Source organism: Brassica napus, unplaced genomic scaffold (assembly GCF_020379485.1).
Source record: "Brassica napus cultivar Da-Ae unplaced genomic scaffold, Da-Ae ScsIHWf_2756;HRSCAF=3524, whole genome shotgun sequence".
NCBI classification, from domain to species: Eukaryota; Viridiplantae; Streptophyta; class Magnoliopsida; order Brassicales; family Brassicaceae; genus Brassica; species Brassica napus.
In genome coordinates this window covers 893-27,105 of record NW_026016029.1, presented here as the reverse complement: position 1 = coordinate 27,105, position 26,213 = coordinate 893, and the positions used below count along the sequence as shown (strand labels likewise).

The 26,213-nt window shown below is 38.9% G+C and overlaps 3 protein-coding genes and 3 pseudogenes across 4 annotated transcripts; 4 read left to right on the top strand and 2 right to left on the bottom strand.

Moving 5' to 3' along the window:
- Positions 1-4,145: 4,145 nt before the first annotated feature.
- LOC106387610 (glutathione S-transferase U26) lies at positions 4,146-5,330 on the top strand. The gene is made up of 2 exons (XM_013827508.3): positions 4,146-4,536; positions 4,776-5,330. Exons 1-2 carry the CDS (start codon positions 4,222-4,224, stop codon positions 5,118-5,120), a joined length of 660 nt encoding a protein of 219 aa, XP_013682962.1. The 5' UTR covers positions 4,146-4,221; the 3' UTR covers positions 5,121-5,330.
- A 1,883-nt stretch (positions 5,331-7,213) lies between these two features.
- On the top strand, positions 7,214-8,426 carry LOC125602139 (CASP-like protein 2A1). The gene is made up of 3 exons (XM_048773972.1): positions 7,214-7,518; positions 7,786-7,906; positions 8,001-8,426. Exons 1-3 carry the CDS (start codon positions 7,301-7,303, stop codon positions 8,274-8,276), a joined length of 615 nt encoding a protein of 204 aa, XP_048629929.1. The 5' UTR covers positions 7,214-7,300; the 3' UTR covers positions 8,277-8,426.
- A 277-nt stretch (positions 8,427-8,703) lies between these two features.
- Positions 8,704-13,046, bottom strand: LOC106387611. Of its 2 annotated transcripts, none has more exons than XM_048773971.1 (8): positions 12,773-13,046; positions 12,411-12,576; positions 12,037-12,163; positions 11,377-11,723; positions 9,541-11,281; positions 9,203-9,453; positions 9,017-9,119; positions 8,704-8,949 (listed from the first exon to the last, which is right to left on the bottom strand). In XM_048773971.1, exons 1-7 carry the CDS (start codon positions 12,925-12,927, stop codon positions 9,051-9,053), a joined length of 2,856 nt encoding a protein of 951 aa, XP_048629928.1. In that variant the 5' UTR covers positions 12,928-13,046; the 3' UTR covers positions 8,704-8,949; positions 9,017-9,050. The 2 variants fall into 2 exon arrangements, with proteins under 2 accessions (XP_048629928.1, XP_013682963.2); XM_013827509.3 differs by having other exon boundaries at positions 9,541-11,290; positions 12,773-13,045.
- Positions 13,047-13,295: 249 nt separating this feature from the next.
- On the top strand, positions 13,296-18,509 carry LOC125602136 (annotated as a pseudogene).
- LOC125602138 lies at positions 18,504-20,925 on the bottom strand (annotated as a pseudogene).
- Positions 20,926-21,307: 382 nt separating this feature from the next.
- Positions 21,308-25,279, top strand: LOC125602140 (annotated as a pseudogene).
- The last annotated feature ends 934 nt before the right edge of the window (positions 25,280-26,213 follow it).

Genomic DNA, 26,213 nt, shown 5'->3' with positions numbered 1-26,213 from the left:
CTGCAACACAGACGCCGCATGGCGATCAGACCGAAAAGCAGCCGGATTGAGTTGGATCTTCACGGACCGGAACGCCCAGGAACTCCACAAAGCGTCCACGCCCCAAGCAAACGTCTCCTCCGCCTGCATGGCTGAGGCCCTAGCAATCAGAGAGGCGCTAATCCAGGCCTCATCCCTCCAGTTCACCAACATCTGTCTACGCACAGACTCTCAAGTGCTCGTCAGAGCTATCACCACGAGAAGACGATCGACGGAACTCTACGGAATTTTATCGGACATCGACTCGCTGGCGTTCTCCGCTTCCTCCCCCTTCCACTCATGCTCTTTCACCTTCACCCCGCGGGCTTGTAATGGGCCAGCGGATTTTTTAGCTAAATCATGTCTTGTTTCTTATTTGGGCCTGAGGCCATAACTCTCTTTGTTTGATTTAGTTCTAATGAAAGTAACCAGTTGATCAAAAAAAAAAGGATCCTTATTACTAATGGGCCACGGTTCAGGCTTTTGAATCTATGTTCAACCCATAACGGGCCGGCTTAGTTCACGTTTCGGGCCGAATACTGTATGTCTAACTAAAACAAGTTTTTCAAACTGTCCCTTGCATCAAATTAGTTTTGAACTTTGTGTTTATGTTGCCATTCAATTTAAATTTGTACATAGCATATTTTTGTTAGAGCCAAAGCTTAAACAATATTAAAAATTTAAAATATTTGCCGACAAAATGTATAATAACTTTTTACTTTTTGTTTGGTTCAACTGTATAACAATTTCCAAGTACATAATTAAAGAACACAGGCAGCTGGAGTAGCATTAGGAAAAGACCCAGATAAATGCCACGTTATGATTTAATACCAAATCAATGGTTTAATGACCAAATCAATGGTTTAATGATCGTAATATAAGTGAAATCATATAAGCCTTACTTTAAGCAACAAGAAAGAAAGTACAGTTTCCGATAATAAAAACGCATACTACTGTAATGGTATTAAAAATTATCAATAATACAGTGATATCTCCTTCCGAATCGAGATGTTAGCTGACAAATAAGTATAAAAATATATCATATCTCGACTGAAATCGTGGATATAATAATTAAGATCTTGGCGTAAACGTGAACATCTATTAGTCCACATATTCTATAAGGAAAAGATAAATTTTAAATATCGAATAATTAATTATGTGATGTTACGTGTAGCACTAAACTACGAAAACCTTATTTTCGTGGTAACTCTATAAAGACGAGAACACCAATCTCTTTATCCTTCACTAGATTCGTTTTCCGCGCTACGCGCGGATTACATGATTCAAATTTGTTAATTTACAAATTTTTCCACTACATTTACAATATTACTAATTGTTTATAAAACATTTTAAAATACAATAATTTTATAGTTCATTTGCAATAATTTATTTTATTTGTTTTAAATTTTTAGTGAAAGCATATTTTAAATCATGTGATACAATATTCTAAATTGAAAAATTTTACTGGTGAAAGATCAATTTTTTTTTAAAAGTATTATATTATATTAAATTAAATCACAGATTAATACAAAACTATACATGTCTTTAGTTGTAATTACAAAAGAGACCCTAGGATAGACCTAAAAAATTTTTTATCACAAATATAGACCTCAAATATCAAAATGACCAAAACGTTTTATTAAGGGGTGTATTTTTGGGTTTATGATTTAAAATTTAGGGTTTATGATTTAGGGGTTAGAGTTAAGGGGGGGGGGGGGTTTGGGGGTATGATTTCAAATTTTAAAAACTAAAAAATATTAAAATTTTCAAAATAAAAAAGATCTATTTGAGAGAATTGCCCATAACAAAATTAGTTAGATATTTTAAAATTTTGTTTTAGTTAAAATGAAATATAAATTTAATTTTAAAATAAATACGACATTAACTAAATATTTAAAAGTTTTGTTTAAAAGAAAAATAAAACATAAATTTATTTTAAATAAATTTGAAATTACTTAAATATTCAAAATGTTTATTTTAATGAAAAAATGAAATATATATGTTTTAATGAAAAAAAAAATATGAAAATATTTTATTCAGATAGAATTTCAGAGTAAATATAGTAAAGCATGTGTATAGTAAATCATTATTAAGCACAGTTGCTTCCTGCCTTGTGCACCCAACTTTGAACTGGTACAAACACAGATCATGACAAGTTAGTTAATTAACTATAAATATCCAAACTTTGTATTACATGCTTCTGCTGCCAGAATTATCAATCTAGGAAAAGAAAAGATTCCTGAAGTCAAGATCACATCCAACATGAGTTTGTAATAAAGATAGCAATATCGTTGCGTTAACATCCCATAAAGAGTCAGCAACTGGAGTTACGTTTTCAGTGTATTATATGACCAATCCCAGATGTATATAATATACTAATGATCAAGCATGCATTCTCCAAATTTTTTGAAAAGGAAGTGGCATAAAATAATTTGAAAAGGAAGATATGTATACTTTGTTATATGAAATCACCAGTTACACTTACTTATTTGGTTTTTCAAAAAGTAGTCAGAGTTTTCCATCTTTATCATGCACTATTATTGGCATAATTTGCCTCGTGCTATTGAACTCAAGAATGTTCAAGACTTTGTACAACCTGCAACAAAAAGCCATTTCAGGACTCGAGTTAAAGATTAGATTAAATTTTGATGGCATACATCAAAAAAGAGATGGATAATTTTGTTAATTTGGTTGATGTGTTGAACTCTAGATCTGGCCTCGTTGACATAGCTGGTTCTGCCAATTCGAGATGTAATATTCCGCACAAAATAACATTGAAAACTTGACCCTTCTGTTTGAAGAAATATATAGGAAATTCACCTTTGATTGATCAAAGTTCTGAGCTGGGAAACCTTGAAACTGGGAAAGGGAAGCTTCATATCAAACAAAGGATTTCCCTCGATCAGCTTCTGCAACTCAGTATACATTATATTCCTGGCTGATTTTGTATCACCATATTTTAACAATTTCTCGTTTTTCTTGTCGAGATATCAAACACACACACACACACACACACACACACACACACACACACTCTTAAACACCAAAGTGTATGCTTTCCAGAAAATTCAGTTATATAAAGTGAACAGAAAATTTACCTAAAATTCTCTAGAGTCAGAAGCTGAGTGATCTTTTTGTAAAGTTAGTTGAAAGCCGCAAAAACATTCAGGTCTGTGGCTAATATTTGAGCAGATTTGCTTTGTCATTTCTGCAAAAAATCATACAAACACTATTAATCAAGAAAGAGCATAGACAAAACCATACATTCGAGCAATAATTTTTTTAAAAAAAAAAATCATTACCAATCTGGAGCTTCAATATACTTATGCTTCCTAATCTCAAAGGAATTTTTCATAACAGTATCAATTATCATGACTAAATTTAAAAGCTTAATTTCGTCGATGTATAATATCGAATCAAATCAGATCAGATTTAGAACATTAAACTTAACATAAGCTTACCAAGAGTTTATGAAGAGATTCAATACGAAAGTTCTCGAACGAAAAAACATCTTTCATCTTCTGCTACGTCGTCTCTTCGGCAGTGGCGATTCAGTTGCAGGGATCTAAATGGCCGATCTAGACAGAAATTTGCGTACTCTGATCATAATACAAACTCTAACTCTTCTTCAACACGCCTCGACTGGGTTTCGTGCAGTTGAGTTGGAGTTTGTCCAGCCATAGCTGCGGTAGGTATTTTCATATAGCTTTGGAGAATACTTGAACTTCGTAAGTGGCCAAAGGGTTATATAGATGGAGATGGAGAAGTTGAAGAGAGTAGGTTGGGGTTTTTGATCTGATTAAGGTGTTAATGGCTCTGAACAGTGGAGAAAGTGTATATATCTAGCCAGAATTTTGAAAGATGGTGGTATGAATTATTTAATGGTGTATTGTGATTTGCCTTAACTATTTTAAGCGTATAAAAATTGTGGAAGTTAGAGTTAACGAAGAGGGAGGAATATGATATGCTATTGGCTGGAATGATACATTGAATTGGTGTGAAGGTTTTGTGAGGCCCAGCAATTTGTCATTAAGAAACTCATAATGACATGACTAAATGATTGGTTCTAAATATTTTATCATATGTGGCATGCTTAAGAAGGCTTGAAATTAGTTGCTTTTATATAGTGGGATTCTACATATTCAAAAAAGACATTAATAAATAATAAGTGCGCAGTTGAAAACAGTTGCTGATCTAAAAAAAATGGCGGACGAAGTGATTCTGCTTGATTACTGGCCAAGCATGTTCGGTATGAGGACGAAGATGGCTTTGGCTGAGAAAGGAGTGAGTTATGAGTACATCGAGACAGATCCATGGATTAAGACTCCTTTACTCATCGAGATGAATCCCATTCACAAGAAGATTCCTGTTCTCATCCACAAAGGTAAACCGATCTGTGAATCTCTTATCCAGCTCGAGTACATCGACGAGGTTTGGTCCGGTACATACCCAATGCTCCCCTCTGATCCTTACCAGAAAGCTCAAGCTAGGTTCTGGGCAGATTTCATTGACAAAAAGGTAAACGATCTCTAATATAATATAGCCCAATAAAACATTGGTTTAGTCCCTAATTTTTAATCAAAATTTTAGGACCGGTTCAGTTGAAATATATCTTTTTTATAAATATTCTTATAATCAGATTGATTTAAATATAATCGAAGTTTTAGATGTTTTAAACTCAAGAACTTGTATTTTTTCCAAAAAAAAAAACAGATTGTTAATGACTTTGTTTGGTTCTTTTGTGTTTGTGTGTTCAGTTTTATGACCCATCATGGAAAGTATGGGGAACAAATGGAGAAGAGCAAGTTGCAGCCAAGAAAGAACTGCTTGAACATTTTAAGACACTTGAAACAGAGCTTGGAGACAAAACTTACTACGGTGGGGAAGTGTTTGGGTTCCTAGACATAGCGTTGATGGGTTATTACAGCTGGTTCAAAGCTATGGAGAAGTTTGGTGAGTTCAGTATCGAAACAGAGTTCCCAAAGTTGACTGAGTGGACCAAGAGGTGTTTAGAGAGAGAGAGCGTGGTTAAGGCATTGACGGATTCTGATAAGATCCTTGAGTATGCTTATGTCCTCAGGAAGAAGTTTGGAGCCGAGTAGATGCTTTTGATGTTTGCCTAACTTGGTCTGAACAGTGAACACACAAGGAAACAAAATGGTTCGGTATCAAGACCGTTATGTTCTGTTCTGTTATGTAATATCTGTATTTTCTTTGTTTGTGTACTTTCAACTTTTTTCTTTTGGAACACAATGTACTTTCTACTTTCTAAAAGCATGAAAATCCATAATAAAATAAATGTTTGAATTGGATATCTAAATCTCATCAAATCAAGAAAACCGATTTAAAATTCTGAATGACTTTTGATTTTATTGAATTAGTTTTTTTGGTTATATATTCGATAAATGAAAAATTGAACCCATAAGCAAAATATGCAAGATATATTTATTCAACTCAAACAACTCAAAAATCATTAAGTACTTGATTTTAAAAAATATATATTAGTAAAACTAAAAAAAAAAACTCAGCTCACGATCCATACATATTCAGAGGACTTGTTCTTCCTTTCGTGCCTAATACGAAAATAATTTGTATATTTGATATTTTTTTCTCGATCAATTATGTCAATCTCATCTGACACTGACACCCCATAGCCAATAATTGATCCATCCAATTACAACACATAGTTGAATTAACGAGTCAATTACTTGTTTTGCTGTTTATAATGGAATATTAATATTTATTATTAGTTAACAACAAAACACATCATGCTGTTTTGATGTTTAAACTATTTGCTCCCAATATTTTATCAGATAAGAGCATCCTTAGTGGTAAATTTCTCAAATCTAATCTCTCAGCTATTTATTAATAAACTAAAGTTATTTAGTTGCATGATTAAATTTAATTGTTAAAACCACTAGAAAATGAACAAGTGTAGAAATCATTTCTCTACATCCTCTTAAAAGTTAACAATCGATTCTAACTTTAATTACATTCCCTTTCTTATTTTTTTTGTTTATTTTATTATTTTGTTTCTTGAAAAAGTGGGGTGAGAAACTACCACTAATGTTGCTCTAATGATATAAACTTAAAATGTTTAGAGGGAATATGGCTGTTAACCAAGGCTTATGCTTATGGAAATTTGGAGGCAGAGGAAAAAAAAAAGACCTTTGCAGCCAGAGTATTTATTTGTTCCACCAAAAATCACAGCGGGCTATTACTCATAGTTAGTTGCTTTTTTATTAAAAGGGGCCAACAAACCAAGTAAACCATAAATACTATGGAAAAACATAGCAACACTATTAGTTACTCGATCTATACATTTACTCTCTCTACAAAGAACAAATGTTCCAGAACGTAGTGTCGGTCACGAGATTGGAACAGCTCCAAATTTTAGTATCCTATAAACATGGTTTACATTTTTGAAAATATATAAACGAAGAAATATTTACTTTAACCAAGTTGCTTTGGTCTAGTGGTATAGGAGCTCCAGCTGGAGTGTCCGCCCCTGGGTTCGAGCTTTGGCCACTGCAGAATTTACATATGGGCTGCAGCATCCGAGACCGAAGACCGTTATACGGTGAGCCACATGGTGACGCCCTGGCAGCGTCCATGCTCACTTCGGTCTCTAGTATGGACCACTTCGGTGGGGCCAGGATACTCGGTTAGCAAAAAAAAAAAAAAAAAAAATATTTACTTCAAAGTTCAAACCTAGCTAGGGCTTTGATATAAATGCTAACTGGTTTCCTAACTCAGTCCGTAGACCATATCGTAAGAAACTTATCTATGATTTTCTGTAAACATGCACGATGCTTTGTTACGTGTTAGTATTAGCTACAGTTTTCTTAAGACTGAAGCGAGAAACGACGTCACAATAAAAGAGATGGATAACAATCTTTTTTTTTATATATATAGATATTTCTTATAACGTCGTATCTACACAAAATATTACAGTGAATTGATTATAGAGGAATAGAGCTTCGTACTAACAATCACAATGACTTAGCTTAGATCGTAGTGGAGCGATCTAATCTTCACATGTTTGGCGTTGTTGTCAATTTGGAAACCCTTAAATGTTTCCGTCTAGGGAAGTGCGACATGATTGTCATGAATATCGAAATTAAATGCATTCACCAACCCTATCGATCCAACACTTTCTTTTATCCAATTTAATTCCACACAATAAAATCATCACAACTTGTTTATAACCACATTTCTCCCTCAACAGCAACCACAACCAGAGAAAGAGATAGGAGAAACAAAAAAAAAAGTGAAGAAGAAAATGGAGAAGAGTGATGATCATCACAAGACTAGCAACGGCGTTTCCGGTGGTACTGCGACGGAGAAATGGGAGGATGGTAGTACGGGAATCCGAACCGCCGAGACAATGCTCCGGTTAGCTCCGGTGGGGCTTTGCATTGCAGCGCTTGTTATCATGCTTCAAGACTCTCAGGATAATGAGTTCGGCTCAATTTCTTACTCCAACCTCTCAGCTTTCAGGTATCTTCTCCATACATATAAATTTTACTAATTTATTATCTTCAACATTTAGAGTTACATCTCAACATTTGTGACATGTACCGTTAAACCAAACAAACCATGCTTTAGTTATATTCATACCAAACTATAAAGAGACATATTAGTCAAGGGTACATGTGTTGATTATTTAAGTTAGGGTTTGATTTAGAAAGATTAAATGATTATACTATGGACGAAAAAAGTAATGAATGATTAGTGATGGTAATAACGAACCTTAATTACGATTAGGTACTTGGTGCACGCAAATGGAATATGTGCAGGCTACTCTCTTCTCTCAGCAGCCATTTCTGCCATGCCTGGTTCTTCTTCCACAATGCCTCGTGTTTGGACCTTCTTCTGTCTCGACCAGGTCTCATATTATATCTTTGATTATACATTCGGTTTTATCATCAAATGACCCGCTCTTAATAGTACTAATTAATTTAATAACGTGGTCATCTCAGATTCTAACCTACGTGGTTCTTGCTGCTGGAGCTGTGTCTACTGAAGTTCTGTACTTAGCGTACAAAGGAGACGATGCCATTACATGGAGCGATGCATGCAGTTCCTTTGGTAGTTTCTGCCATAGAGCCACTGCTTCTGTCATAATCACATTCGTCGTGGTTTGCTTCTATGTCGTTCTCTCTCTGATCTCCTCTTATAAGCTCTTTACTCGCTTTGATCCTCCAGCCATCGCTGACTCCAACAAAAATGTCGAAGTTGCTGCCTTCGGAAGTTGATCAGCAGCTCTTTTAGTTAAGACATCTCTAATTTGTCATGTTACTATTATCTTTTAGCTTTGATCATGGAAGATAATGCTTTTGTCTTTGTCATGTGCTTGCTTTTACCCATCACGTGGGTGGTTTGAATTAATGGTTTAAACATGAGAATCAGACACCTTGAAAATTGATATAAACCCAATCAAAGTTGTCTGATTCAGAATTATGAGGGTGAATTATGATAAAACAATTAGAAACAAGAATTAAATACTCTATCTGTTTCGTAAAAAATGTCATTTTATATTTTATATTTTGTTTCAAAATAAATGTCATTTAAGATTTTAATGTAAATTTGTTACATTAAATTTATTTTTTACTCTTTTGAATAACCAATAGATTTTTATTTAAATTATTCTCACTAAGTTAATCATACATTAAAAAAGATATATTAGTCTATTATACAATTTTCTTAATCTTGGTAAAAAAAAGTTAAAGTAACATTTATAATGAAACGGACGAGGGAGTATTAAGATTATTGGGAGATTAGTAATCTCACCTCTGTTTAGGTGTCTTTCACTTTACTACACAAACTCTTAACTTTTAATTTACAAAAAAAACAGAGGTTGTAGATCCGAGAGATAACTATGCAAACTTCTTTATTTGCACTGCTAGAGAGAAACCCAAGCTAAAGAACCTGAACAGTAATCACATTGGTTAGATATGTATAGATATCGATTCCTGTCTGAAAATAAATAAGGTACCTTGTTTTTTTCGTTCCGCAAGTAACTTTCGCTTCTATTTTTTCCCATGGCTGCTGATGAAAGAGCGTTTCAAGAGCTTCTGGGAAGGAGCTCGGTGATCATCCTACAAACAAAACAGTTGAAACCAAGAAATGTCAATGTCCACATCATCTCTCAGTAAGAAGGGAAGCAAGATGGGGGGGAAACCTTGCACAGAGATGCAGCTGATTCTGATTCCATTGGCTGGATTTGAGCATTTTCGAGTGACTGGAACGAATCAAGGGCATCAAGAGTTAGTTGCCATCCACAAAGCGCCTCTGCAACACTTGAAGAGCTCGAGCTGTTGCTGCTACATCCAGCAGCAGCCACATTTTCATTTACCCAAGGGCAGTAGCAGTTGTGATACTTTATGGGATCAAACTCCACAATTTCATCATTGCTATCTCCGTTCGGAGGCCCTGAAAATGAATCAATATATGTGTATACTCTTTCAAAGTGATGAATCAGTGGGTCTTAATAAACCAAAAGAAGAAACTTCTACGAACCTTGGCCATTAGCAGTGTAACTTGATCCGGGGAGTGCAAAGCCAGCGTTAAGCGGAGACTCGTTCCAAGTCTGGGTCACTTCGTCTTTAGAAGCTTCAAAACCAGAACACACAATAGCATTGCAAGACAGTGATGGGTGAACACTATCGTACACGTTCATGTTGCTCATCTTTTCGCCGCTTTCAACAGATTCAGCCTTCGATGAATCAACAATTTTGGACCCACTGTCCGCCTTTGCAACGGATTGAGACACCCTATCTTGACTATCCCCAAGCCTATCTTCTCGATCCATTTCTTCAGGAACAAAATCATCAGTAACGCCTTGGTCTGGTGCGAACTCTCCCAGATTCTCTATGACTTCCGCAACTGGTTCCATGCTTCCAACGACGCTATCTCCTCTATGGACTGAAACGTCTGCTCCGTGGATCTCTGCCTCGTGACTTGCACCCATTCCGACACTACCCCCACTGACGCCTAAACTCGGCCCATCTCTTCCCTGAGCTGTGACAGTCTCTGTGTTCAGTACTTCATCACCGTCATTTATGCTGCTAATGCCTTGTTCAGCATTAGACCGAACAGGAGCTGGTTGGAAGCATGCACTCTGCTGAGCTTGATTGCTTAAATTAAATTCTGAAGGATCGTTGAGGTCGGCACTTTGAGCTGTCGCCACAGAGGGATAATTTACGTCATCAAAATCCCCTGGACGATTTTCTACACTTTCCATAGAGTCATCATTGGCACTGTGGCAAATTGTATCCATGGCAATGACAGAGGAAGCACGTGCGGAGTCTCTGGCACCTCGGAAAGCCAGAGCTTGTTCATTTCCTTCACTTCTATTTACTTCCCTCTCGTTTTCAGCATCCACTGAGTGACTTGGCCCACCCACTGATAAATCTCTCCCATAAAAGGGAAGACAAGTGTCTTGCACTTCAGAGCCTCGGGTACGCTTTGAAGGCCCTGCTGAGTCGTCATTAACCTCATCACCATCACGGTCAACAACAGACCCTTCAACACTGTCTGCATGTTGTATCCGTAGATAAGGTGGCCTATCAGCCGTGCTTCCACCATCTTCCAGGTTCCGTTTACGAGTACTTGGCCCCCGTGATTCATATGAAGCAGCACGATCACCAGTCTCACTTCCTGAAGGTTGCCTTCGCATAACTTCCTTTCCTCTATCACTAAATTGGTAATTATCACGCGTCACAGACATGTTCAGCTGTGCAGAGGATGATGCACCAGCTGCAGTTTGATAGAAGCTTGTACCTGTATTTGATACTAATTTCCTTTTACCCGATGTTTCAGCCTCGTCAACATCTTCATTTTGCTGCTGTTCCATGCCTCCATTAGTAAACCATCCATTGATTCCACTTGTTTCACTAGTTCCACGTGTTACTCCCATTTTCTTGCTTGTTTCAGGAAGATTGGCATTGATAGGCGCAAGTGGAACCGGCCGAGAAGTGGTTAAGAAGTCCCAAATTCTGATGGTTACACCGCATAAACTACAATCCAGCAGAGGTGATCTGGATTCTGATTTATATTCTGGACCCAGAACTTCATAATTTCCAGAGGTTTTTCGAGATGAAGCCGAGAACTGTTTCATACTTGGACCAGGATCTTGTAGACGACTTTGATTTCTAGCTGGGCCTGAAGGGCACCCATTTCTAGTTGACTGGGCAGAATGTTCTTCACAGTCTTGGATATTTGGAAGCCATCTAGGCTCCCACCCACATAGACTTATCAACTTTTGAGCCTAAAAGATAAAACTCATATTAGAACTAGTAACAGTTTATGGCTGGTACGCGTGAGAATATAAAGCACATATCCCTGAGTTCTTACGCGAGCGTAGTTACTGAGAGCCTCTTCTTTAGACGTTTCTGTAGCTGAGATATTACCCACTCTAAAACTGGGATCATCATTGGCATAGACTTGAGGCAGTGCCAAAAGACGGTCAATTTGCGGCCCTCTTGAAGCACGCATCTGGTCAATTGCAGACACCGAAACAATAGGTAGGGAATAGAATTGTAGGAGCCCATCACAGCGATCCTTGAAACCCCCAATCAAGGCTGATGGAGGAGTTGGAGGAAACTGAACTAAGCTTTCTGGACAACAATTTCCTACCCAAGGACAAGAGCTCTCATGCGCGACATCAAGCTGCTTCGAGAATTCTTCTCCGTTGCTATCAGCTGTTATCAAAGATGGGTAAAGAATATCAAAGATTAGAAGCATATATAAAGAAGCTGTCCATTCATGTCTGATAATATTTCTTGCTTAAGAGAAGAAATGAGAGACTACAACCCAAATCAAAACTCTTTTAACCCTTTAAAGTTGGTTATTCATCAAAACTAGTGGCACCAAAGATGCTCAGAAAGATTGACTGAGAAATTGTCCTTTTTTGTACAGTTCAAGAGTATGAAAAACACTCAAACAGCCTCCCTCCAGATGCCAACAGTTAGAAAGTAAAAGAAGATAAGTTCGGTCACAATAACAAGAACTGACCTTCGGGACGTTTCAACGAATTTTGTGGAGGAGAGTAATGTAGACTGGATGCACAAAACTCGCATTGAATTTTGTCTAGGTCAACACCAACCCAGCCTTTCTGAGCACAAACCAAAGAACTAGCTGTCTGCAACAAGACACACCTTTAGTCAGACAACATAAAACAACCCAAAGAATCAATCAACCTAACCTAACCTAACCATTCTTCCTCAATTTTTCATTCCGGTACTACTGATACATGCATCATTCTCATGACTTCCTAGGCTTGACTATATTGTTGATCAACTATACCAAATTTCTTTGAACCAAGTAAAATAAAAAGGAAGTTATCGGCCATCAGCATTTAGACTAAAGAAAAAATCCAATCATCTTACTTTGGGTTTGGCAAGCCAATTAGAAGGCTTGAAAGTGGCAAGTCGTCTAAGTAAATCTCCTCTATCCCAAGGCCTACAAGGACGTCCTGATGATCCCATCCCTTGACCCGTCCAGTCCACACTCCCAGCGTTTACGGGAACAGCATAAGACGATGCTCCTACAGAGCTGTTAAACATTGAGCTGAAATTAATCATCCCGAAAACCCAAACTTTCAAAAATTAGAAGCATTGCTAGCAATTACTGAAGAAACAAATCTCAAACAACTGAACCAATCTAGATATATCTCATTCCAAGGCTCTGATTCAACAATTGTACTGGAATCAACAACACTTTCCCATTTCTAAAACTCGATCTGGGATACCTGGCGGCAGCAGTTAGAGGTGGAGAAGGCGATCTAGCAGCTCGTCGTCGGAATCTGCCAACGGGAGTAGCGGAGGCGGAAGCAGAAGCAGAGGCTTCACTGTTCCGTTTACTCCTAGGCTTTACGTTCTGCGAACTCTCACCCTCTTCCTTCATCCTCCTCAGTCAACGACACACTCTCTCTCTCTCTCTCTCTCTCTCTCTCGAGCTTCACTTTCAGCACAGTAGGTAAGAGAGAGAAAATCTCGAACCAAATCTCTTTGCGTTATTAATTAATCGAATTTAATTCTCTGTTTATTATCGATAATTTATTTAGTTTAATCTCTTTTTATCTCCGGCTGCTACGATGGACGAATTTACCCTCGATATTACTTACGGTCTAATATCTAGCCACGTGTATCAATCACGCAGGCCTTACCGGGTCGGTATAAGGCGGGTCGATTCATAACTGGGCTTTTACTATTGAGCCCAATATTATTATTTTATTTAGTTTTTTTTGTGTAATCCGCGAAAAAAATCAGGATAGGAGCAAGCCACACACACACACCCACACAAGCTCAAGTTCAAAGTTATCCTTCAACTTCATCTTCTTCCTCTCTCTATCACTCTATCTAATCCAAATTGCTCATCGATTCTCAAATTGGCTGATTATATCTGATTCGATTCGTCAATAACCCCAATTCGTAGCTTTCTGGGTTTGAATTTCTTCTCTGCATGCCGAACTGGAATGAGATAAAGCTTCTGAGTTGATTGAGATGCCGTCGATGCTGGTTCTCGTCGGCACAATGCCGTCGTTAGCTTCTCTGGTTAGTCCAGGAGGTGGTGGTTGTGGTGCGAGTGTTTATGCATCGTACGCATTAGTAAAAAGGGTTTCTTTGCCAAGGAGAAGCGTTAAAGGAGCTAAGAAATGGTTGTGTAGATATTCTCTTTCGTCTTCAACTACTACTAGTACTACTGACTTCATTGCTGAGAGCAACAGCGCTGTTTCTATAGATTCTCACTCTTTTAAAGCAAGTATTGAAGGGGATGAGAGTGATATCGTCCTGAAGCAGGCTCCTAAGCCTGTGTTGAAGCCTCCTGTGGCAAGGGTAGAACGTGGTTTAGGGGTGAGTTCTGCTCCTTGGAATAAGGATATATCGAATGGGGGTAAGTTTGATGGAGAAGAAGAGAGGAGTAAGGTTATTGAGTCTCTTGGCGAAGTGTTGGATAAGGCTGAGAGGTTGGAGATTCCGAAACCGGTTAGTAAAGAGGGTGGTGAGGGTTTTAAGCCGTCACAGCCTAGTGGTAGCAGTAGTAACTCCAAAGGTGATGGCTTTGGGACACGGAAGACGAAAACTATGAAGAGTGTGTGGCGTAAGGGTGATGCTGTTGCAGCTGTGCAGAAAGTTGTTAAGGAATCACCTAAAATAGATAATAAGGGAATGCAGGTTGATGCTAAATCAGGCACTCAGTTGTCGCCACCTCAGCAACCTTTAAGAGCTCAGCCACAGTTACAAGGGAAGCCTATGGTAGCTCAGCCACCTGTGAAGAAACCCATTTTAAAAGATCATGGTATGGCAACGAGGCCTTCAGGTCCCATCTTAAAAGATGTTGGTATGGCGTCAAAACCTTCAGTTTCTGAGGAGGTTGATTCTAGCTCACAAAGTAAAGAAAGGAAGCCTATTTTGGTTGATAAATTTGCTTCCAAGAAAAAGGGTGTTGATCCTGTGGCCTCTCAGACTGTGTTGGCTCCTACCAAGCCTGGAAAGGGGCCTCCTTCTAACAAGTTAAGGTTTGAGCAACGTAATAAGAAAAATGCATCAGCTAATCCAAGGCGAAGAATGGCTGCTGAAGATGACGCCGACGAAGATGCATCCGAGTTAAATGTCTCAATTCCAGGAAAAGGTAGAAAAGGGAGAAAATGGAGTAAAGCTAGTAGGAAGGCTGTAAGACTCCAGGCTGCCAGAGACACAGCACCTGTTAAAGCTGAAATCTTAGAGGTAGAGGAAGAAGGCATGTCCATCGAGGATTTGGCTTACAACCTAGCCATAGGTGAAGGTGACATCCTTGGATATCTATATTCGAAAGGGATTAGACCTGATGGTGTGCAGACCTTGGACAGAGAGATGGTGAGGATGATTTGTAGAGATTACGATGTTGAGGTCCTTGATGCTGATTCAGTTCAAGTTGAAGAAATGGCAAAGAAGAAGGAAATTTTTGATGAAGAAGATTTGGACAAGTTAGAAGACAGGCCTCCTGTCATCACGATAATGGGTCATGTGGACCACGGAAAGGTACGCACAGTTTGCTTTAACCTTATTTGTTTCTCACGTCCTACTCGGATATGCAGACTCCTTTAAACATCAGGTTTTTCCTAATGCATTTCGTAAATTTATCTATTTTGCAGACCACTCTTCTGGACTATATCAGAAAAAGCAAGGTACAAAACTTCATTGTCTGTGAGATTATCAACGTAACAAAACTTCTGTATTTCTTTTAGAAGTGGGTTGAGGATACCTTTAGCCTAAGAGTATAGATATCTGAATTGCTTTCGGATTTTTTGTTTGTGTGTTCATTCTCTTATTGCCAAGGTTATTACTAGATAGTGGTTTCAGCTAATGTCTCTTCTCTGAACATCTGCCAGGTTGCTGCTTCAGAAGCAGGGGGGATTACACAAGGAATTGGTGCGTATAAGGTGTCAGTGCCTGTTGATGGGAAGTTGCAGTCCTGCGTTTTCCTTGATACTCCTGGACACGAGGTAGATTCTTTTTCTTTCAAGTTAAATCTTCGCACGTTCATTTCTGATGCTGAATTTCATTGATCAAACGTCCATAGCTTTTTAACATGTAGCATGCTTCTTGACTATCTCACATCTATTGCTGGACAACTATAGTTTTGCGTTTCTGACTTTTAAGAGCTCATCTAGGCATTTGGTGCAATGAGAGCTCGGGGAGCACGGGTCACTGACATTGCAATCATCGTGGTTGCTGCTGATGATGGAATTCGTCCTCAAACAAATGAAGCAATAGCTCACGCAAAGGCTGCTGGTGTCCCTATAGTCATAGCTATAAATAAGGTATAGGTCCATGTAACACCTGCGTTCTTCTATCTAGGTGTTGGGAAAGATCTTACCTATGAATATGTAATCTCTCTAATTCTGAATCATTTCCCGTTCCAGATAGATAAAGACGGAGCTAGTCCCGAGAGAGTGATGCAAGAACTTTCTTCGATTGGTTTGATGCCTGAAGATTGGGGTGGTGATGTGCCAATGGTTCAGGTTGGGATACATACTCTCATCACATATATGTTTCAGGCTCCATATATTCCATGGGGTCTCATATCGTGCTAAATATTTGCCTTTGACAGATCAGTGCTTTGAAAGGCGAGAATATCGATGATCTGTTGGAAACTGTCATGCTTGTTGCAGAGGTCAGTTTGTTATTCACCCCATGATAAGCTGATAGCGATAGCAGATCTGCTTGATTATGCATAAAAATGCTTAAGTTAGCAGATTGTCCAATTTGTGATTAGTTTTCGTAGAGTTTTATCCTCATAGTGGCTACAAAGGACTTAAGTACTTGCTCCAAAATGGGCTCAAAATCTTGTTTTAAGGAGTGCTTTAGACTAAAAAAACGTTTACAACGAGGCTTCCATGCATAGTTTTTTTCTCACTCTTTCTGCCTTTGCTTCTCATTGGCTTTTGTTTGTGGGCTAACTATATTTTGGTTGTTTCAGCTGCAAGAGTTGAAAGCAAACCCACACAGAAATGCCAAGGGAATTGTTATTGAAGCTGGACTTGATAAAGCGAAAGGACCATTTGCCACATTTATTGTACAGAAGGGCACTTTGAGAAAAGGGGATGTTGTTGTTTGTGGAGAAGCTTTCGGAAAGGTCTATCCAAAATTTAGTTTTCTTCTCAAGCTACATTGTCAAATGGTATAAAATGGCTTGGAACTTACCTACCTTGATCTTACTCTGTTTCTGTGTGTTAGGTACGAGCTTTATTTGATCACAGCGGTGAACGAGTTGATGAAGCTGGACCCTCCATACCTGTACAGGTATGTAGTTTCATTATCTACCCTAACTTAAGTGTCGTTGCTCACACACTACTGGGAATACTCGAAGTAGCTCATGTTTATTTTCTTGCCGACAGAATTTTTATCCTTTGTTCTCATGTCTGGATTGATTTTAGGTGATTGGTTTAAATAATGTACCCATTGCTGGCGACGAATTCGAGATTGTCTCTTCCCTTGATGTGGCGCGAGAGATGGCAGAGGCACGTGCAGTATCACTACGAGATGAAAGAATATCTGCAAAGGCTGGGGACGGAAAGGTCACGCTTTCATCCTTAGCTTCTGCTGTATCAGCGAAAAAGATGTCAGGCTTAGATTTGCATCAGCTTAATATCATTTTGAAGGTCGATGTACAGGTAAAGAGCCAGCTTGATTAGTTATGTTAGGCATTTTGTTTTCCTATTCCCTTCTTATCCGTGCTGATGCAAATCACCAATGTGACTACTAGGGATCCATTGAAGCTGTCAAACAAGCTCTGCAAGTCCTCCCTCAAGAGAATGTGACCTTGAAATTTTTGCTACAAGCGACAGGAGATGTGAGCAACAGTGATGTTGATCTAGCATCAGCGAGTGAAGCCATCATTTTTGGATTTAATGTCAAAGCATCTGGTTCTGTTAAGAAAGATGCGGAAAACAAAGGTGTTGAGATCCGATTATATAGAGTTATCTATGAACTTATTGACGATGTACGAAACGCAATGGAAGGACTTCTCGAGTCTGTTGAGGTTAGCATTGATTTCATAAGCACTTCTGAAGCGTTATCTTGTTGTCTGATCTGATCAACAGCCTCTTTAGAGTTACACATGAAGATATCTCTTCTTTCACTAGAGTTGGATCTCTTTTGTTTTTTATTGGTGAATTACTGAATTTCCCGAAAAAGTAAATCTCTGTAATATATAATGGGTTATCATAAAGCATAGGTTTTAGTGTCACTTCATGAGCTTTTTTGGAGTTTTGAAAATTAAATTCATGTGGCTATTGACAGGAACAAATACCAATTGGCTCAGCAGAAGTTCGAGCTACTTTCAGCAGTGGAAGCGGTCGTGTGGCTGGATGCATGGTGAACGAAGGGAAGTTTGTCAAAGATTGTGGCATCAGGGTGATCCGGAAGGGTAAGACTGTACATGTCGGTGTCCTTGATTCTCTAAGCGAGTTAAAGAAAATGTGAAAGAGGTAAACGTTTTTCTTAACCCACAATTTTTATATTAAGAGTGGTCATAGACCATCAACGTCCATCTTTACACGCTAAGATATATTCCAAATCTAGTCCATATTTGGACTTTTAGACTTTGTTGCTTCGTCAATATAAACTTCTCTGTGGTTTTTATTGTTCTAGGTGAGTGCTGGATTAGAATGTGGTATCGGTATGGATGACTATGACGATTGGATCGAAGGAGACACCATCGAGGCCTTTAACGCGGTTCAAAAGAGGCGAACGCTAGAAGAAGCATCGGCTTCAATGTCTGCTGCAATCGAAGAGGCTGGAGTGAGTTGTAATTTTAGTCATCAAGGAAACTCAAGCAAGCAGGGTAAGCTTTGCGCCACACAACACTTTGTTGGTACATTGTTTTTATGGTCGCATCTTGTATATGGTATATGTTTCTACATTCTGTTGATTGATGCAGGAAAAAATAACCCAAATGTGACAATATTTTATTTTAAAATCAAAAGGTATTACTTATTTTAGTTATCTGTACAGAATCATTATTTGTTATAGTCAATGCATTGGGTCGTCCATCTGTTATATCATATCAACATAGCAATTAAGCACCAGTATAACCAAAGTAAAGGTTAAAGAAAATCCAGTGGCAACTGCAACTGTAAATATTCTGGTTAGCTTCTCTTCATCTGTGGTTGTAGCAGGTGACTGAGTTGGAGCAGGGCAGGAATTGAGCAGTACACCACCGAACAACAAGGAGTTTCCTTCAAAGTGTGCTCTTGGAAAAGTATCAAACTGACTTCCTGTGGGTATTGGCCCTTGGAGAGTGTTGTTGGCCACATTGAAGTAGGACATGAAATGGAGCCTTGTTAACGACCAAGGGATTCTACCAGATAAGTTATTGTTGGAAAGATCCAGCCTCTCTAAGTTGGTGAGGTTCGACAACTCATCAGGGATGCTTCCTGAGAGACAATTATGAGAAAGCTCGAGTGCATGAAGAGCTTTTAACTGGCCAGCCTCGACGGGTATACTTCCTTTCAGATTATTCCTTCTTATGTAGATAGCAGGTGGGAGGCTGGAGAGCTGATTGTATTGATAATGAGCCGTTAGATTATTAGGATTGATATAAACAGGCAGCTTTAGATTGTTCCTTTCTGTTGCGTCATAGCCTTTTCGGAACATCAGAGCCCTTAGTTGAAACAATTCTTTTGGCAGCTCTCCTGAGAGAAGATTATCCGAGATATCGATATAGAAAAGATGGGGAAGAGTTCCCAGCCAGCCAGGAATTGATCCCACGAGCTGGTTGTGGGACAAATCCATGACTGCTAAGCTCTTCAGTTTGATCAGCCAAGCTGGTATCTCACCTCTCAGTCCACATCCACCGCTGGCAAATATTCGGAGATTAGCGAATCCATCAGGAGATATCAAGTCTCTGTCGCTTGGAAACGTTTCGTTGTAAAAGTTCTTTCCAATGAGGAGAGTGGACAGGTTCCTGCAACCCTGCAGAATGCTGAGAGCGCCTGTGATGTTGGTCAGTTTATTGTCTGAAAGAGACAAGAATGATAAGGACTCTAGCTCCAGTACTTGAGGAGATACCTGCCCTGTTAACTTATTGCTTGCAAACCTCATCGCTGTTAGAGACTTGCAGGAGTGAACCCTCCAAGGGAACTCACCGCTGAAGCTATTGTTTCCAAGATCTAAAATGCTAAGTCTCGGAAACCTGGAGAAGTCAAGCTCTGATAATGTTCCTTCCAGCCGATTTTTCCTCAGATTTAACTTGACGAGATTAGTGCAGTTTGCAAGTGAAAGCGGGACTGTACCGGTGATGTTATTGGTGTGGAGCTGGAGGGTTTGCAGGCTGGAGAGTTTACCTATGTCCTTTGGTATATCTCCTTGTAGGTTATTGGAGTAAAGCTCAAGGGACGTTAATTTCCTGAGCTTGGTGATGTCATCACCGATCTTTCCAGAGAGATGGTTAGCTGGTAGAACGAGTTTCTCCAGCTTAGAAAGATTGTAGATATCTCTTGGGATTTCACCAGAGAGATGGTTGAAGCCTGCTCGTAGAACACTTAGCCTCAAACACCTGCCTAGTCCTCGAGGGATATGGCCGCTGAAATCATTATAGGAGAAATCCAGTGTACTGAGCTGCGGTGAGCTTAGGCACATGAACGAAGGGATTGTACCTGTGAAGCTATTGTAGCTAAGATCAAGAACTGTGAGCTGGTCAAGGGAAGAAAGAAAATCCAGCGGGAGAGGACCAGAGAGATGGTTATGAGAAAGATTGAGTTGAGATAGATGGTGAAGTTTCAGAACAGCGAGAGGGAGTTTTCCCTTTAGTCTTCTAAAGGGCAAATAGATTGCAGTGATGTGGCTACTCGAGGAATCATCGCATGTTATTCCTTCCCATGCGCAACAGTCAATGGATGGATTCCAATTCAGAGGAGAAACAGAAGAAGAAAACGTTGCCGGAGAACCACAGGAGAGATTCTTGATCTTGATGGTTGCAGCCAGCTTCTGAAACTGTAAGGAAGAGGAAAACAACACATAGAAGGAGTAAGCGAAGCATGTGGGAACTCAGAGGTTGTATTGTGGTTGATGAAGCTCTCACAAGACCTTTGGCTTTGAATATCATGTCCTCATCAAACAAGAACAAGACAAGAAAAGTCGTTATAGAAGACAGAAAAAACTTATTGGCAATACAAGTGTTGACTAAGGGGAACAGTCACACAACAAAATAAGACAACTTGTCACACTAGCATGACCAAGGCAAAATAGTCAACATCTTCATAACTAATGATACATTTGTTTTTTTTTTCTCGAGACTTTTGTGAATTATCTTATACCAATTGGTCCATTGTTAATCAAATTTCTTTTAGTCATTTTCTACCTAATGTTAGATTCAGATTAATATCTGATGACTTATTTGGGTTGTAATCTGACCAGCCCATATAAACAATCTAGGCCAAAGAATGCGGTCGCAAGTCCCTTGTCAACCACACTAGTGAGAGTGGAGTGACCGTTAGATCAACCACACTTCTCTGTTCCCACTAACTAACTCTTCCTCATTCCCATCTGCTGTGTTCATAGACACTGACGTTTGATCTTATTCAATAATGCCAATACCAAATGCGACTTGCAGAGAATCTCATCTTCCTCTTACTCCATACCAACTGGTCAACCATGGAAAGGTGGTTTCAATATTCACTAACCTTTTTAAAATTTTCCTGTTTCGCTTCTGCACCTCAAGTAGCATTCTCGATGACAAAGATATTAGTAGGTTCTTGTTATCATATAAGATGCTGTTAAGTCCTTTGTTCATTATAATTAACTCGCATCAACCTTATTAAATAAGTAGCATAAATAAATAAATAAATTATAGGTTTATTCTTATGTTCATTGAAGAATCTATTGTTTCTCTTCATTAGTTTCATGGTTTAAATCAAACCCTGGAGCCTAGATTTTTGAAGTTGGACAGTGGTCTTTGAAGATTTAAGCATGGCTGACAATTTAGACAAGCCATTGCTGGATCCTGATACTTTCAACAGAGAAGGAGTTGACTTGGTATGATTTGTGTTTCCTTTAAAAATTTTACTCTTAATACTTGGCTTCATAGTGGTGAAAAAAGGTTTAACGCTTGAGATTGGCAGGGTCTACTGCCACTGGAGGAGGTTTTGAACACCTAAGAACAACTCCTAGAGGGCTTTTATCTGAAGAAGCTGAAGAAAGATTGAAGATATTGGTCTTAACAGACTTGAAGAGAAACAGGTAATAAACAGCTTATCTTGAAAGTGTCTCCATACTGTTCCTCCAAGGAGTATTGAAGCTTATGAGCTCTAATATTTTGTACTAATGATACAGGAGAACAAGTTTCTGAAGTTCCTAGGCTTTATGTGGAATCCTTTGTCATGGGTTATGGAAGCTGCAGCATTGATAGCCATCGCCCTTGCAAATAGTGAAGTAAGGCACTAACAGTTAATGTTTCTTCTTATTTTATAACGATACACCTTGAAACTCACTGTGAAATTACAGAGCCAGGGTCCTGACTGGGAAGACTTTGTTGGCATCGTTTGTCTTTTACTGATCAACGCAACAATCAGCTTCTTTGAAGAAAAACAATGCTGGGAATGCTGCTGCAGCTCTTATGGCTCGCTTGGCTCTAAAAACTAGAGTCTGGCTCTTCACCTTTATATGATTTTGATTCTGAAACTGTCTTATCATATTTACCTTAAATCTGATCAAGATCTCTTCTTATAGGTTCTTAGAGATGGACAGTGGCAAGAGCAAGATGCGTCTATCTTGGTACCTGGTGATATAATTAGCATAAAACTTGGGGATATCATTCCTGCTGATTCTCGCCTTCTTGATGGAGACCCCTTGAAGATTGATCAGGTATGCACATAATATGAATCTCTTTTCTTTTAGTGCAGTATGTAAGCTTAATATTTGTTCCTGCAGTCAGGTGTTGACCGGTGAATCGCTACCTGTGACCAAGAAGAAGGGTGATCAAGTCTTCTCTGGCTCTACTTGTAAGCAAGGTGAAATAGAAGCTGTTGTGATAGCCACTGGTTCTAGCACTTTCTTTGGCAAGACAGCATGTTTGGTGGACAGCACAGATGTAACTGGACATCTTCAGCAGGTTCTTTCTCTTTTACTTTATTCAGAAAGTGGTGAAATACAGTCTGCAAGCTTGCGAGAGCATAACATGTTTTTCTTATAGGTTCTTACATCAATTGGGAACTTCTGCATTTGCTCTATAGCTGTTGGAATGGTTCTTGAAATCATTGTCATGTTCCCTATACAACATCGCTCCTACAGAGTTGGGATCAATAACCTTCTTGTACTGCTCATTGGAGGTATACCCATTGCCATGCCCACTGTACTATCTGTCACACTTGCCATTGGGTCTCATAGACTTTCACAACAGGTAACAGATCTCACTGTCTTCTCTCTCTTTATTCTTTAACTAGAATAGATCAGAAAGAGATGAATCTAATGCTTCTTCTTGTTTTTTAAAGGGTGCCATTACAAAAAGGATGACTGCAATAGAGGAAATGGCTGGGATGGATGTGCTATGCTGTGACAAAACTGGAACACTTACCTTAAACAGTCTTTCCGTTGATAGAAATCTCATTGAGGTACCTCCTTCTTTGTGTTCTCTATTGAACTAATCTTGATGTTTAAATGTGCTAATCCATCTGCACAGGTTTTCGTCGACTATATGGACAAGGACACAGTTTTGTTGCTTGCAGGCAGAGCTTCACGGCTAGAGAATCAGGACGCTATAGATACAGCATTGTTAGCATGCTTGCTGATCCTAAGAGGTAAGTGAACTCTCTTTTACAAGACTACTTGTCACCTTCTTAGAAGTTTTGTGTCATACATTAAAGAAGTTGTTTATTTGTAGGCTCGTGCAAACATTAAAGAAGTTCATTTCTTGCCATTCAATCCTGTGGACAAACGTACTGCAATAACATATATTGATTCTGATGGTAAATGGTATCGCGCTACCAAAGGAGCTCCTGAACAAGTTAAGTATCATCCTATTCTTGGTACCTACCAAACTGATTCACAAACCATCACTTATTCAACTGTACTACATGTAGGTTCTAAGCTTGTGTCAACATAACAATGTGATTGCGCAAAGAGTTCATGCCATTATCAATAGATTTGCTGAAAAAGGTTTGAGGTCTTTAGCAGTTGCTTATCAGGTACATCTCTGTACTCTTTCTAGATATGATTTTATCTTCAGTGTATTTTTTTGGCCTTAGTTACTCCAATTCATTGAGTCATCTTTCTTACTTTTTTTCTAGGAAGTTCCAGAAAGAAGCAGCAATAGCCCTGGAGGACCATGGAAGTTCTGTGGTTTGTTACCACTGTTTGATCCTCCAAGGCATGACAGTGGTGAAACCATCCTAAGAGAGCTTAACCTTGGAGTTTGTGTTAAGATGATCACTGGTAAGTCTGAATACCAGCTTGCGTGCTTGTTTGTTTCTAAGAAAAGGAGCAGACACTCTCTGATGGTGCTATAAAACTTTCAGGTGATCAATTAGCGATAGCAAAGGAGACAGGGAGACGTCTTGGCATGGGAACCAATATGTATCCTTCTTCCTCTTTGTTAGGCCACAATAACAACAATGAGCATGAAGCTATTCCAGTGGATGAGCTAATTGAAATGGCAGATGGATTTGCTGGAGTGTTCCCTGGTCAATAGTCAAAAACACAATGCTAATATCAACAGAGTTATAGTCTTGCTCTCATTTCTAATCCTATTTTTTTTGTTTTTCTCTCATGAAACTCAGAACACAAGTATGAGATTGTGAAGATTCTACAAGAAAAGAAAGCATGTGTTGGAATGACCGGAGACGGTGTGAATGATGCTCCTGCTCTTAAAAAAGCTGACATTGGAATAGCTGTTGCAGATGCAACCGATGCTGCAAGAAGTTCTGCTGATATAGTACTAACTGAGCCTGGCTTAAGTGTAATAATCAGTGCTGTCTTGACTAGCAGAGCTTTTCCAGAGGATGAAGAACTATACAGTTAAGTACCATCATCTGATTCCACATATAGCTAAAGAATTTCAACTTTTCAAGTAGTTTAATGAATGAATCTGCAGGTATATGCAGTCTCAATCACCGTAAGAATAGTGGTAAGGAGCTTCATAATGAATGATCTGTCTCTCATTTTAGTTTAAGCTACATCTTCTTGAGCTATCTCTTGTTATCATTCGTTTCATGCAGCTTGGATTTACACTATTAGCATTGATATGGGAATATGACTTTCCACCTTTCATGGTTCTAATCATTGCAATACTCAATGATGGTAAGCTTCATGTTGATGTTGTACAAAAACTAGTCTTAACACTCTTTGATCACCTATGCATCAGGGACCATCATGACTATCTCTAAAGATAGAGTTAGGTAGGCCATCTCCTACACCGGAAAGTTGGAAGCTCAACCAGATATTTGCGACAGGAATTGTCATTGGAACATACTTAGCATTGGTCACTGTCCTGTTCTACTGGCTCATTGTTTCCACCACCTTCTTCGAGGTATATTCGACTTAGATTACTGAGAAGAATGCATATACGTAACCATCTCTTGAAATTTATTATTCTGCAGAAGAAACACTTCCATGTCAAATCAATCTGCAACAACACTGAACAAGTCTCATCCGCAGTGTATCTCCAAGTGAGCATCATAAGCCAAGCACTCATATTCGTAACACGCAGTCGAAGCTGGTCATTTCTAGAACGTCCAGGGAGTCTCCTGATATTTGCTTTCATGTTGCTCAACTTGTAAGAACTCTTCACCGTTAAACCCTTTCCATCACACAATGCATACATAGGACTCTTGATGTTGACTTGTCTGTTTCATGTACACAGGCAGCTACATTGATTGCTGTCTATGCCAAGATCAGCTTTGCTAACATCACAGGCATTGGATGGGGATGGGCAGGTGTTATATGGTTATACAGTCTGATATTTTATGTACCTCTAGATGTTATAAAGTTTGTCTTCCATTATGCATTGAGTGGAGATGCTTGGAACCTCGTATTAGACCGTAAGGTTGGTGCATGTCTTATCCTCTCCTTGTTACCCAATACTTATACTCTCTTCTTTTAAAGACAAACACTGGTGGTTTTTGTCTTGTAGACAGCTTTTGCTTATAAGAAAGATGAAGGAACGGCCAATGTAAGCATCACTCAGAGAAGCCATCAGCAGAAGAACTCGGTGGAAGTCGTTCTCGACTTCTTGGATCGCTGAACAAACCAGAAGGCGTGAGAAATCGCCCGTTCAGGTTCTCTTTTTGTCTATATGCCTTTTGGTTTATCTCTTCCATTTCATACAAAAGTATATCTGTGGTCATCATCTGATAGGCTCGTGGAGGGCCATTCGGTTTCAAGGCATTTAGAATCAGTGATCAGCTCAAACAAATTGACTCAAAGATGATCCGTGCAGCTCATACTGTCTAATACCACTTTCTCTATTGATGTGTTCCCTGGCTCTTGGTCAAGAAGGAATAAAGAAGAACAAAACTAACATTTATATGATCCGTAGAGTTGGTAATGTAGTGTTGTTTTCTGGTGACAGCAGAACTCAAACATACCCCCTTTGTAGTTCATTTCTTTCGCAGTTCTGTCCACAAACTATGCAACATTCTGGTTACGTGTTCAGAAGCTATCAAGTAGTTCCGACTTCCGACAGAACCAATGATTCTCAAGGAAGAAACTCTA